Here is a 13,448-nt window from a genome sequence, read left to right as displayed (position 1 = left end):
AAGGAGAAGGGAGCCCTCTCTCTCGCCGTCAGGTCTGTTGTGGTACCGCTGATCCTGGCGAAAAAAGCTTCTCCAACCCCACTCTGCATCACAGCTAAACCATGAAGGACTGAAGCCTTGTCCTCAGGGGTTAGTACGGCGGCCAGATGTGATCACTGGTTTCTCGTACAGTTACAAGTACTGATTTGCTCTGCACAGGTCCCACCAATACTGGGCTTTCTATCTGTTAGTTAAATAAGGTTTCCAAGCTTGACCAAGCCCGCTGAAGACATCAAATAAGACCATTTCTTTGAGAGAGCTACTGGACAAGCAAATGGCTTTTTTCCCCCACCAAAATTATTCCAATTGTTTTAATCCGAGTTCTTTTTTTTTTTGTTTTGTTTTGTTTATTTTTCCCTTAAGAAGTAAAATAACAGCCTTGCCGATTACTCTTTGCTAAGGTACCCGATTGTGGTGACATTGAGGCTGACCTTGGAGTCACCTCCCCCGCTGCCGCACTCTCCTTTGTCGTACCACCATTTGTTTTTCAATTTGTCCAAGAGGCCTTGCTCATTCAGTTTTAATACTGCCAGGTTAACAGCATTTCTTGAAACGATAAAACATAACTTGTAAGAAAAAATGCACAAATGCTTAGGAAATCGTAACGTATAAAAAAAGGAGCACAAGAGGACAAATTGGCTAAAATTTCACAGAACGTGGAGCTATCAAAATGTCTGTACAGCAAATACAGGGTTAAATATTGGAAGGTGGCATGGAGGATAACATTTGCTCAAAACTGAAGTGTGCGGGATGGGGAAATCGTCTTTGAGAAAAAAAGTAACAAGAACACCACATCATGCAGTTAACATTCGTCACATATGGCAGGTTAACTCGGCTTTTACCATTTAAATTGAAAAAGCCATTGAACTGTAAAATTAAAACAGCAACAAACAATCAGAAAGGACAACACGAAGAGAACACTAAAAAAATGGATGCATTAAATAAACGAAACCATAATTTACCGTCTTATTTAACTCCATGGAATATTGAAGATTTTAAACTTTAAAGTTACCTCAAAATCCACAAGAAAGAAAATGACAACACAATACATCAGGGTAGGTGGAATACTATAACAACATGGATATTGTTATATTATTCCACCCACCTTAATGCTGAGCCTTTGGGGGTTGCTACACCATAGCCCTTGGAATCCAGGTTGCCGCCGACTTTCATGGTGTCGCAGGGTTTGCGCTGCTCGATGTACTCGTTCATCGTCGACTCCAGCAGGAAGGCAAACTTCCCCTTCGACTTCCGCACCCTCGCCACCCCGTCCGCCGTCGTTTTGGTGAACACCGAGGGCTCGGCCGACTTCATGTACGACCACATTTTCTCGTAGACGGCTATTTTTGACCTCTGGGAGAGATGAAAGGAGGGAAATAAAGAGCCACATTGGCAAGGGCATGAGACTGAGCTCCTTGGGCTTATAATTAACACCCTATACCTGATTAAGGCTAACAAATAAAAAAGTCAAGGTAGCTCGGAGAGAGACACATTGCCCCCTGAACAATGACCAAACCATAAAACAGCTGGGGAGGGGGAAGCATATCTCCTGCTCTGCAGTGGGTGCATCCGCCTGCCCCTGCTGCTGATCCGGAGGGAGCGGCTTAAATCCCCGCTCATCCATCATAGCCAACAGACGCAACAGAAGCCTCTCCTCTTTGCACAAACCCTCAGCATTATTTTTTGTGCTAACTCGCAGCTAGGAAACACCAACGTTTGCTTATTACAAGTTCCCAGCAAAGCAGGAGCCCGCTTTTCATGGTGGCGATGGCAGATCTGTGATACAGGAGACCAGGACAGCTCTAGTGGCTTCTAATAGTGACGCTCATGCGAGGGATATAAATAGTAATCACAGGATCACAGAATGGTAGGGGTTGGAAGGAAACTTCGGAGATCATCTAGTCAGATGTAATGACAGAATTCTTTATGAATCAACAGTCAAACTTTCAAAAATTAAGTTTCACATTGTCCTAAAAGACAGCAAACACAAGTATTAGGAATAAGCTTAAAAAATTGCTGGTTAACTGCCTGCGTGTCACGTATACAAGTTTTTTCCTGTTTTGAGACCGAGCCCATCCTAACAGCCTCTAGCTCAGCAGCCAGGTTTTGTAAACCTGGAAATGGTGAGAAATGTGTTACTTCCCCTTCTCCCTCTTCCCCACCAGTAACATTTAAACCACCCTCAGAACTTATACCCACCTCCAGACTCTTCAGCATTCGTATCCTGGACTACCGGTTAAACTTTCCTGCTTGGTCAACAGAAGGCAGTAATGCCAACTGTATTTCTCTAAAGTCTGGAAATCCAAAGGATTTATATAAGGCTTTCGGCCCAAGCTGTGGGTATCTCGAATTTATGCCTCCTACTCCTAGCCAGTTTCCTGTCCACAGCTCTCCTTGCGGAATGGGAATGAGGCAGGCAGTAGCTAAATCTAGTTCAAATTTAACAAACTGGTGGCAGAAGACTGTTAATGTCCATCAGCTTGATGATCAAGACATGTTTCCTCCTCATTCAGGACAATGTAATGTGTTTTGAATAATGTAATGCTCAACAACCACCCCCCCAAACCTTTCAGAGGAGTAAGCCCTGCCTTCGCCCTTCTGCAGATAACATGCTCAGCCACTGTCGCTACGATGGATGGAGAGGAGCGCAGAGGGCAAGATTCTATTTTAATTATCCTTCCTGATGAGTTGAAACACAACTGAAAATGCAAACCGATTAAAATCAGCCCGATCAACAATAGGAAATCAGAGCGACAACAATACCGTGTGGCTTCGCTGGGAGCTGGCTGGGTGGCGGGGTGCGGAAAACAAGCGAGAGGGATTTCAGCGGAGAGCGTTTTGTGGCTAAAGATGGGCTGCACGGCTTCGTTTGTCCAGCAACAGGAGTGAAGAAGCGGTGGGAGGAAGGGGGCTATAAATGGGGCCTGAAATAGTCCTTACACAGGTAAAAGGAGGAATCGGGGGATTTGCCTGGCTTCCCCCTGCAACAGCAAACACCGAATCGAGGTGAGTCGAGGTGAGTGGCTGTGCCTGGCTGCCTCTGCCAGCCTCAGCCGGCGCGTGTGGACGGGGGCAGCTCCAGCGGGGAGCGGGACGGTGGGTCCTGCCCCAGCAGAGACGTCTCACCGGGGCTCTCGGTCGGACACCCACGCACCAGCGGCTACAACGCACTGCTACCTGCTTTATCACCTATTACCTGCTCTCCCGCTTTTCCAACCGCTCCCTTGATGCTCCTGGGCATTTTCACACCTCCTTCCCTCCCTGCCGGGAGCTGCCCAGGGCACAGCACTGCTCCCAGGCACCCGCCGGAGGGGCCGCGGGGACCCCAGGGCTACCAGAGGTGCCGGGTGGTGATGTTTGTCCCCGGCTCAGTGCCTGCCACCATCCTCGTGCCCTGCGGGCAGCAGAGCCTGCGTGGCAGCTGCCTGCATCTGCGCAGGCGGCAGCGCAGGCAGCACTGGCAGCACGGGCAGTGCAGGCAGCGCAGGGCACTGCCCACGGCCGACCTGCCGGCTCTTCTCGTGCAGCTCCCTCCCACAGAAGGGTGGCAGAAGCAGCCCGGCTGGCCAACACAGAGACTGCGCCAGCAACGGCGCTTCTGGCGTGTCCTAGTTTCAAGGTGCTTGTCCTGACAACCTTCATCTTCTTTTAACGTAAATAATACAAACGCACCTGCCCATTTATATTTGCAAATGGGCATCTAAGGGACAAAAGGAAGGCAAAAATGCAGCTTTGCTCTTTCTCTCTGCATCTCTCTGCAAGCTGAAGCGATTAGCCTTCAAAAATTGTGCATGCGCTACATATGCTTTTGCTTGTTTTCCTCTGCAGAGTGTGCCTTTAATTACACAGATAAACCAGAATTTCTTTTTCTTTTCATCTCCTAACTCACACCGGAATATCTGTCTTTAATAAGTTCTTTCATACTCTTTCCAGCTGGCCTGACTACCTAAAAGCAATTGCCAATACATCTGTGCATTGTTAATAATAACAGTTATCTGATGAGTGCCAATAGCACGCTCAGGGCTGCAAACGGTCCAAACAAAGCACGTTCCCTGCTCCAAGGGCAAAGGGTGAATATCATCATTCATGCTTCAAAAAACCAAATTCCACAACTCAAAACCAGATCTCTTTTCAACTCTAACAAATAGCCTAAGCGTTAGTTTGCTCCCTTCATTTACCTCTTTTGGATGATGTGGTTAATAAAAATCAGTACGTTTCTAGATGATCATTGCCTGCCTCTTCTTTGGCCAAGTGGCATTTTTGTAGTATCTCGCTATTATCAAATTAACCAAAGCAGCTTAGTAGTATGATTTAGTAGAAGTAGACAAAGCTAGAAATGAACGGATATTGAGTGGGAAAGGTTAAAATGAAATGCATCGGGCAGGTGAGGCCGGAGCCTGGCTGGGGGAGTCTGGGTAAGGACCCACACGTCCCAGGAGTGGGGACCGGCGAGGTGACGGGTTCCGGCCACTGTGTCCTGCTGGTTAGTGCTGCTCTCTGCAGCTGTTCCCCCAAATTCATAATGAGGCCAAATTATGAGCCATTATGATGAGGCTTCTCAGAGAAAGGGACAGTGCCACCAGAGGAGCTCGGAAATCTGCAAACCCACTTAGAAGTGCTCGAGGGCGTTTTCTGCCCCAGGGGCCATACTTTATACCTGCTCAACAACATGAAACCACTAGTTGACTAAAGCTGGTCAAAGATGCAACGAGATGAAATGAAAGACAGCATTTTTAGTAAATACTTCCCCTTTTGCAACCACCTCAAACCCCCACCCCCTCCAGAAATCCCTAAAGGAATTTCAGAAAAGGAAAACTTGTTTCCTTTCTAACCATAAAGCTGCAAAGCCTGTGCTGAAAGATCATTTTCACGCATCTGGCCTCCTCTGCCGAGGTTCGCGTCGCCCCTGCCAGCGCCTGCGTGTCCCCCCCCCCCAGAGTCTGACACCTGCGAGAGGGGCCAGACAGCAGCAGCAACCATGGAGAAAGGATTTACACTCCAAAATAAGGTGAGGTCTGATAGAACTGCTCTGTTGCTAGAGTTCAGTGGCAGTAAAACATTTTCCCTCTCATTAAAGTGTTACTTTTAAAGAGATATTTAGAAAAAAAGCTTAAAAGCAAAGATTTAAACCAATTCAAAGCCCGTAACTGCAGTAACTCCCTATGGTCTGCAACTCCCATTTCATTTCTTTGATATTGCTCTCAAGAAGTCCGTCACACACATTTCCTCGGGATTTCAAGGGGATATTATTATCATTTTTTTCTTAAAAGCAACATTTGCAGTGTTTCATCTAAGCCTTGGGACACATTAAAGCGTCTTTTCATTATCGCAGCCTTACTGCAGATATAAATAGAGCTGGCCTTTGCTTTGTCAATAGTGCCGTTTTTTTCCTTTTATTTGCAGATGTTTATGCAGAAGTGTGACCACACACACCTCAGCGCACGGGGCCGGCAGCTCCCGGTCGTATCGGCAGAGCCAGCGGCTTTCGTGCTCAGGAGTCACTTCACTTGGTCCGTTACTAACCGGTACCTAAATAGACGTTGTTCTGGGCAGCAACGCGTTCATTTTAAAAGAAGGTGCCAATTCAATCAGTCCACAATTTTAACACCGTCTTGCATCCTAATTCTCTGAGTTTTGATGGGTAGTTGGCTCCAGCACTGAAATGAAAAATCAAACCAGCCCGCAGTGTGCCATAGCATCAAGAAGCGCAGCTGGACGGGGCTGGGCACGTGCGTTACCGGCAGCGGGAAGGAGGGAGGTCTACCTGGCAGTGCCGGTTCTTTCTTCAACCCATTCAACAACAAAAACTCAGCACCTGCAAACCCGGGTCCAGCTGAGCAGGACCAGACGCCTTGGTTTCACTTTTGCACATCCCAAAGCACCTAGAGATAGACTGCAAAGCCCGGCACATCTTGGACGATTCCTTGACACTGGTTAAATTTAGCTCTACAATATCTTTGTGACTGAAGCCTTCTCCCATTGACCGAATTACCTTTCCCCTTCTGCAGACATCTGTCTCATGCTTTTGCTAAAAGTGACATTGCATCACCTCCTCCACTACCGAGTAGCGGTGGAGCTGTTCTATTTGAAAGAAACAGCATTTTTCCTCTATAATAGAAGTATGTTACAGGGATGCCCTTTGCCTATTTTAGATTGTTTTGCCCTCTCTGCCACCTCCTCTGCAATCTGCAGGTCTTCTTCAAAATGCTCGCCTCATCCTCCCCGTTGGGATATTTTATTAAAATGACCAAATGGACCTCTGTTTCTTATAACAGGCACCAGGAAATTATTTCCCAGCAGTCAAGCTCAAAATGTTCTCTTATAGGTGATTACTGCTGATCATCCAGTCATGAGCCAAATTGACCCAAATCAATTTTACTTTTAAAATGAATTTATATATTCCCCCTTTTTTACTCTGTATGTTTAAAATTTTAGATTATACTGATGTTAAATTTTTTACCCGTCTTCAAAACTAAGACAGAGATAAAAAAGATTAAAAAAAAGAGGGAGGAGAGAAAGAGATAAGCTCCTGCCAGTAATCCAGGAGCTGGGCCATAAGGAGAACGTTTCATGCTGGCAATATCAATGTAAGAAATGGAATGGGCATACTGGAGAGGGATAAGACCCAGAAAGAAGCCAGTTACAGCTGCCTGGTCTCAGCCCTGGGTCCAGGCTACGTAAACTTTAATATACTTTGGAGCAGGCCAGCATACATTGAAATGCAGTAAATCCAAGAGGGAAGTGCAGCAAATGGGAGTGATACAAGTGCAAAGCAGACGGAGCATCCTGACCACGGCACGCGCCACAGGTAGGTGAAGACATCCATAAAGGACCTAAAGCAGCAGAGTTAGTGCACTCCTCTGCTACACCAGCCCTATGACCACTTTATAGCTCTTTAACAAGGGAAATGTATAGCCCCAAGTCAGACAGATGTTGCTTCTACAAAACACAAAGGTCCGTACTAAAAACAGTGCAGGTATTTAATCTGAATAATACATGCTGCCTTTATATAGATGCACGCCTCACTGATATGAACTTAGGCAGTTAAGTGTGAACCTTAGCTTCATTATCATCACTCATTGCTTTTCTTCCACGTGTGCAATTAGCTCTTCTGCAGCAGCTAATGAATCCAGTAACTTATGAACCATTAAAAAGCAAGTTACTAAACAGGAGTGAAAAAATGCCAGAAGACTGCCGTGGTACCACCGCTGCCGCCCGGCTCGGGGATCACTTTGCCATCCATTGGTTTTAGGCAGTTGCTTTCTTGGACTTACAATATGGCAAACTGCAATGGAGTGGCTACCACTGTCCTCGTCTTTCGGATAAGGTTTTGATTCAATGTCTTTCGGCTCCCCTGCCAGCCTGACGTCGAGTCACCCCTGCCACAGCTGCCTCTGGCAGCAGCCAGGGACAGTGGCCGGAGCCCCCAGTCCGGTGCCAGCTCTGGAGCATGTGGAGGCTGGCATAATGATGCTGCATTAATAATAAGGACATGATAAATATTTTTAGTAAGGTCTCTCTGCCTGAGATTTCCAAGCTCTTTCCTGAGAAGGAAAAAATAGGTCTCATGAAGGCCAGAGGGCACCATTAGTCCCCTTTCCCAAGTGCAGACATGAAATCAGAGATGTCATTTGCTGAAGGTCATAGGGCAAAGTCTAATAGATCAATGTCACAGCTTTTAGCCACAGATAACTTGTGATGCCAGCAATTTACTTACCTATATGGACAGAAAAATCAATCCCATCATGACATGAACCTCTTGTTTTTATTACATTCTCGGCAGAAGAAAGTAGGTCAGATGCCACGAGCATGCACAGGGCATTTCTCTTTTAGCAAGGCCAGCCCCCAAATCCACCAAACTCTACCCACAGTTTATGGATTTGTGGGATGCCACAGACAAGCAAGGCTCAATCATGTGTATATAAACTAGTCTGTATATTTGTAGGAATACAGAAAGCTTTGATAAGATATGCATAAATAAAAAACAAAGGCTGAACTGGTGAATAATAGTATTTCACAGTCAAGTTTGTGACGGGAGACACTGTCACGTCAGTTTGTTGTTCAAATTAACGATGTTATAACTTCTGCTTTAGAAACGGTATTTTCCTTTCCCAGCTGGGGCAAAGGAAGCCCAGCGAAGAGAAGGATCAGGCCCACGAACCCCAGGGCTGCCTGCCTTCCTCTGGGATCCCCTAAGTCAAGATTCAGACAAGCCCTGTATGGGGGCCACGAGGCTGTCTCCCGGCGAGAGCCCGGTGATGCCGCCGGTGATGGAGCAGGGGTGGGAGCCCAGCAGGGCACTGGTGGTGCTGGTGGCGGTGGGGACGGCGGGTCAGGGGCAGCGCTGCACACACAAGCAGCCTGCAAAAACCCTCCAGGCTTCAGCAACACTACATGTTTTCCACCCCTGACATACATTACATCGGGGCCCAATTACAAAAGAAACTTCATCTTATGAAAATAATACAGTACTGTAGGGAGTTGTCTTTTGCCTGTGGTTCACGGACGTTTTGAAAACGTGAGCTTTGGCAGCGGGCAGGCAATGTGCTGTAGCTGTCTTTTAGCAGACATCTTTTCTGGAGTGAGCTCTGCTCCTACTAACAGAGAAGCAGAGAGTCGCTCCGGCTGTAACCAGACGTCGCTGACATGTCAGTAACAGTCTGAGTAGCAGAACGTAAATCAAGATTTTAAGACATCCTTTCCTGGCACAACATTGAACTTCAGACTATGCCTATATTCATCTCCTCACTTTATTGCCGCCATCCATTCCTCCCCATTGCAATACTGATTGGGAAATTAAAATGGAAGTCTTCACCAAGATTTTACAAGCTGTCTTTGTAAATCCCCTCGTGATTCACAGCCAGAGCCAGGCTCGGCGAGCGCTCACCCCGCGGAAGCGCCCTGTGAGGCTGCGCGGGGAGAGGGCAGGGCCGGGTGGCACCGCTGGGTGTCAGCACGCCTGTGCTGGAAAAGCCTGTCTGTCTGTCTGTCTGCCTGCCTGCCTGCCTGTCTGTCTGCCTGGGGAGCAGGAGGCAGCCTGCGCCCAAGCCGGCCGGCTGGATGGATGGAGGGATTACGTCAGCCTTCAGGCTAAGGGGCATCTTTCCAGCAGTGACACATTTAGCAGAGTGGTCCTGTCTGGGCAACTGAGCAGCACACCAGCCCTGCTCTAGATTTGGCCCACAATAAATTAACAGAGAACGGCGTTTCCAGCACACGATCTGAACACTGTCAGGTCTAATAAGTTTTCAGCTCCAGACAGAATAGGTCAATATACAGGCAGCGATGGAGAAATCCCAGCGGACTGCAAGAGGGGATGTTTCATATTGACATCATTAGTTTCTAAACTTTCATGTATTTTCTAATTATGCAAAAGTAACAGTAGCAGCGCTGTGAGTAATTTATCAGCACCCATGTATTTTAAATGAATCCCTAACAAGCACATATTAATGTGACACAGCAGCATTACGTAAAGTCGGAGAGACTTGAAAAACCAGGGTCCTCGCTGTCTTGAGCAATGTCATTATCATTATCATAGAGCTGCTCTCCAAAAAGTAGAGCATTCAAACGGCAAGTGATTTTTCCCCGAGGCGCTCTCTGCTTCGCCTCTGCGGTGCAGACACAGCCACGGCATTAACCCACTGCGATCCGCCGCGCCAGCCTTCCCCAGGGGCTGCGTCCACACGCGCCGCCCGACCCAGGGAAACCCTTCACCTCCGTAGCGCAGCCGGCAGCCCCCTTCTTACACAGATCTTACGGACATGGGTGAGCTGGAAAGCCTAAACCACAAACACAAGTAGAGCTGATAGACAAATGCTATCTGTTATTGAAGATAAAAGAGAGATCTATTCAAATATTTGTTATTAAGCATTGACTTAAAGCTTCATTGAATCCTGGCTCGTCTGCTGAAATTAGTGAAACGGTTCAGCCTCCTTAACCCCAGTTCCATCCAAATGCTTCCTTTCCAAGGAGTGGATGATGGATGAGCTGTTAATTTCGGTTCCCGTAAGGATACGTTTTCCTTTCCAATCCATAGGCCTAAAGACATTAGATCACTTCATGGAAACCATTTCTTTTGTAATTATGTCACATTTGATATCCTGCTGTCTTTAAAACTGCCTGTTAGCCATGTGGCAGAACGGAGGTTCAACAGATTAAGAGACATCCCCTCCCCAAGTAAACCATCTATCATTCATGCAACGGAGAGGCTGTGATCTCTCTATATCACCCCCACCTATATCAAACAGGGAAGGGAGAGAGAATATAGGGGTGAATAAGTTTTTCACACTTTCTGCGTTGAAAACCAGCTAAACCTCAGTAATTCTTCTGATTAATTGCTGCCACGTTGCCGATCAAAGATCTATACAGCTCGTATTTGAAGCTATCACTTTTCTGTGATGTTCTATTCTTTCAAGTCCATAAATACAATCACACTTCAATATTTTTGTCAGGCATTTGTTATGATGACTGTGTTGTTTTGCTCGATGCCAAGAACACAGAAGGCTTAAAACTGCTAATCATAGTTTTATCCAAAGGCAAAAGCAAAGCATTTGTATGAATGCTGTGCTAGAAACAAGTCCTTCATCTTCACTAGCAAAATAAATTTTGAAATTAAAAATCAAAGAGTTTAACTACAGATGAAACCCTTAGTGCTGCGTGCACAGAGTTCACTATGGTGTTTTTAATAGGCTCTAATGATGATCTCAATATCGTTTGATTGCACAGAATGCATAAAAATTGCACGGCAGCTAGTGGTTCATAATTCAAGGCTTTTCCCTACCTAAACCGCTTGCCAGTAGAATTTATTTCCCTTACCTCTTGTCTTCACACAACCTTATCACCAGAGGAAAGCAATGAGCTCTTTACCTTACAACCGGGTGTAATACGCCAGTGCTTCAGAACACATTACAGCCATTATTTCTGCCTCTCTCCCTAATGGCTCCCGCCCCGCTGCCGCCTGTGGACTGCCCTTTCCCACAGCCCCGGCAGGACCGTACCGGGGACTCCTCTCTGCAGGCTGCCAGCTGGGGTGGGATCCAGCGGCAGTTCGCTCTTCGGAGCCGGGAGGGATGTGCCAGTGCCACTGGTACTGCTGCCGCCCCACCTCATACAGCCCCTTATAAAGCACCGTCTGAAGAGGAGTGGAGGTTTTTAGTTACCCCAAGTACTTTTAGTGAAAAGTATTTCAAAATCCTTTCGATGGGTTTAAGGAACGTTTTTCTAATTTCCAAGGAATTTGGGGTCGATCCATTCATTTGTTCTTTCACTGTTTTTTTCAAATAAAGATTTATTTTCTGCTTTGGTGCTAACCTGTCTGGTGGCTTTTTCTTTTCTTTTGAACAAATCGTTTTCTATATCAGCTTTAGTTTTACCAGCTAAACAAGCTGTACTTTAAATTGTTTTCAAGACATACCTCACCAGTTCCCTTACACATTTACATGCTTTTTTTCTGCTACATGTTTCCATGTCAAAGCACCTTTCCTCAGCATGGGCAACCAGAGCTGCAGACAGAAATGCAAAGCCTCTTGCCAGGGCATCTCCTGCTCTTATATCTGCTCTTGCTGAACGATTCAGACTTGATGAAACCAAGAAGAAAGAAAAAGGAGGACCATCTTAGGAGCTATTCCTAACATGGCTTCTTGTGTCCTAAAAATTGTAGGTTTATGTCATATTTTATGTATATATGAAGTCCAGAAAAGCCTCACATCTGAACCTGGTTTGGAAAGAACCACTTTTTGAGAAAACTGATGAAGGGGAATTTCAAGGGCTGAAACTGCCCACAAAGGCATAAAAGAACGGCATCACCTTCTCACAAAGCACTAATAAAGAGCAAAATACTGTTGCAGTGTCTGGGCAGGCTATCCAAGTGCAATGAGAAGTGAAGCCTTCACACAGGAGGCACAAGCATGTGCAGAGTCCTTGGTGTCCTCAGGTCAGCTATCGCTCCCATGTGTCCTGAAGTAATGGAGACTTTAGCCTGAGCTGTGAATATTGTACTGTGCAGCAAAGAAATCCTAAAAATACTATCTGAAGTATCTAAGCTGTGCTTGAAGGCTGTCATCCTGTTTGACTTCTCCAGGCACTGAGCCTGAAGTCATTATCAACAGCAGAAGCAATGTCAGTGTCGAACCCTCCATCCAATACTCATGAACATCAGTGCCAGGTAGGAGTAACGAACTGTAAGAGCAGGAACCATCACATCCAAAGATCTTCGGGCATTCTGCGGAAACTCCTAACGGGCCTGGCAATTAGTCCTATTTCCAGGAGAAAAAATTAGGAACTGCCTTAAGAGCCGCAAGTCATTTCATCTGAGGCACGGGAGAGCCACTGGAGTGATTCTGTCAGGGACATCCTTGAAACCATTGCTGAGAAAAATACAAAGTTCTACAATAAAATATGAGTGCTTTGAGGCCTCCTTTGTCCTCTTAGTTTTAGTTCACAGTGATTAACTACTTTGGTAATGCTGTGAGATGAGCCGCCTTCAATTTCCCACCAAAAGCAGGAGGACCTAATGCAAGATCTCGCAAAATGTTACCTGCCTCTGTATTTCAACCTGTAGTGTCTTGTCACATTGGATCAATTTTGAGGACACCTGAAATTTCAGATTTTCAGTGAAGCGTGCTAGCGGGTCAGCTGTGTTTGCCAATGATCAAACACATACTTACAAGTTATTTTACAGAGGCCTCTTAACACAGATATCTGCTATCAATTAAAAGAAACCACCAGAAATTCAAGAGCAATTTACATTTCTAAATGTCTAGAAATGCGTCCTGCTTCTACTGAAGTTTAAATACAGACCAGTTTACATAAGAATTACTAATTGGTTTTAAAGGTCATGTCTTTTGAATATATGCATATTGGAGGTCTGAAACCTATTAGACTGTGGTATTATACTTCAGCTTAGTGCTGAATTTGGATTAAATGGTGTTATATTGATTTGACGAGCTGCTCAGATATGCTGAAACTTTAATTGAATGTATTAGAAGATGTTAATTCTAACAGATACACCCTTAAAAGTAGTAGCTTAGTGATTTGAAATTGCTATCTACTACAGGTTTCCAGAAAGAGAAAGAGGTATTTTGGAGTCCTTAATCTGAGACTGTATGTTAATAAATATCTAAGGAGAGGCTCTTTCTTTTCCTTTTCAATATGGATGAATGCTCTTTGAAAGCCAAAAGGGAATTGATGTGATCTATTGATTGCCATTTAAATGCCTTTATAAGCTAATTAGTGCAAAATGTAAAATGTTTCTGAGCAGAAACAAGCAACGACCATACAAATACAGGAAGGCTCATTTGGTTCTTAAACATACTGGGGGGACAAATGCCCTGATGCAGAGAGTCACCAAGAAGCGAGGAGTGCGAATAGTGCCTGCTGTGAAACCGTGATAAAAAACAGGCTCTCTTGTT

At 45.7% G+C, this 13,448-nt stretch overlaps 1 protein-coding gene across 1 annotated transcript in view; it reads right to left on the bottom strand.

Moving 5' to 3' along the window:
- Positions 1-419: 419 nt before the first annotated feature.
- Positions 420-13,448, bottom strand: part of GRIA3 (glutamate receptor, ionotropic, AMPA 3) — a 133,733-nt gene continuing 120,704 nt past the window's right edge. Inside the window, exon 13 of the mRNA XM_009889343.1 lies at positions 420-1,392. Coding sequence (XP_009887645.1) covers positions 1,132-1,392 — 261 coding nt within the window. The 3' untranslated portion in view covers positions 420-1,131. The remainder of the gene's footprint in view (positions 1,393-13,448) is intronic.

Source organism: Charadrius vociferus, unplaced genomic scaffold (assembly GCF_000708025.1).
Source record: "Charadrius vociferus isolate BGI_N301 unplaced genomic scaffold, ASM70802v2 scaffold7, whole genome shotgun sequence".
Taxonomy (NCBI): domain Eukaryota; kingdom Metazoa; phylum Chordata; class Aves; order Charadriiformes; family Charadriidae; genus Charadrius; species Charadrius vociferus.
The sequence above is the reverse complement of the archived record's forward strand: the minus strand, read 5'-3'. Positions and strand labels throughout refer to the sequence as shown.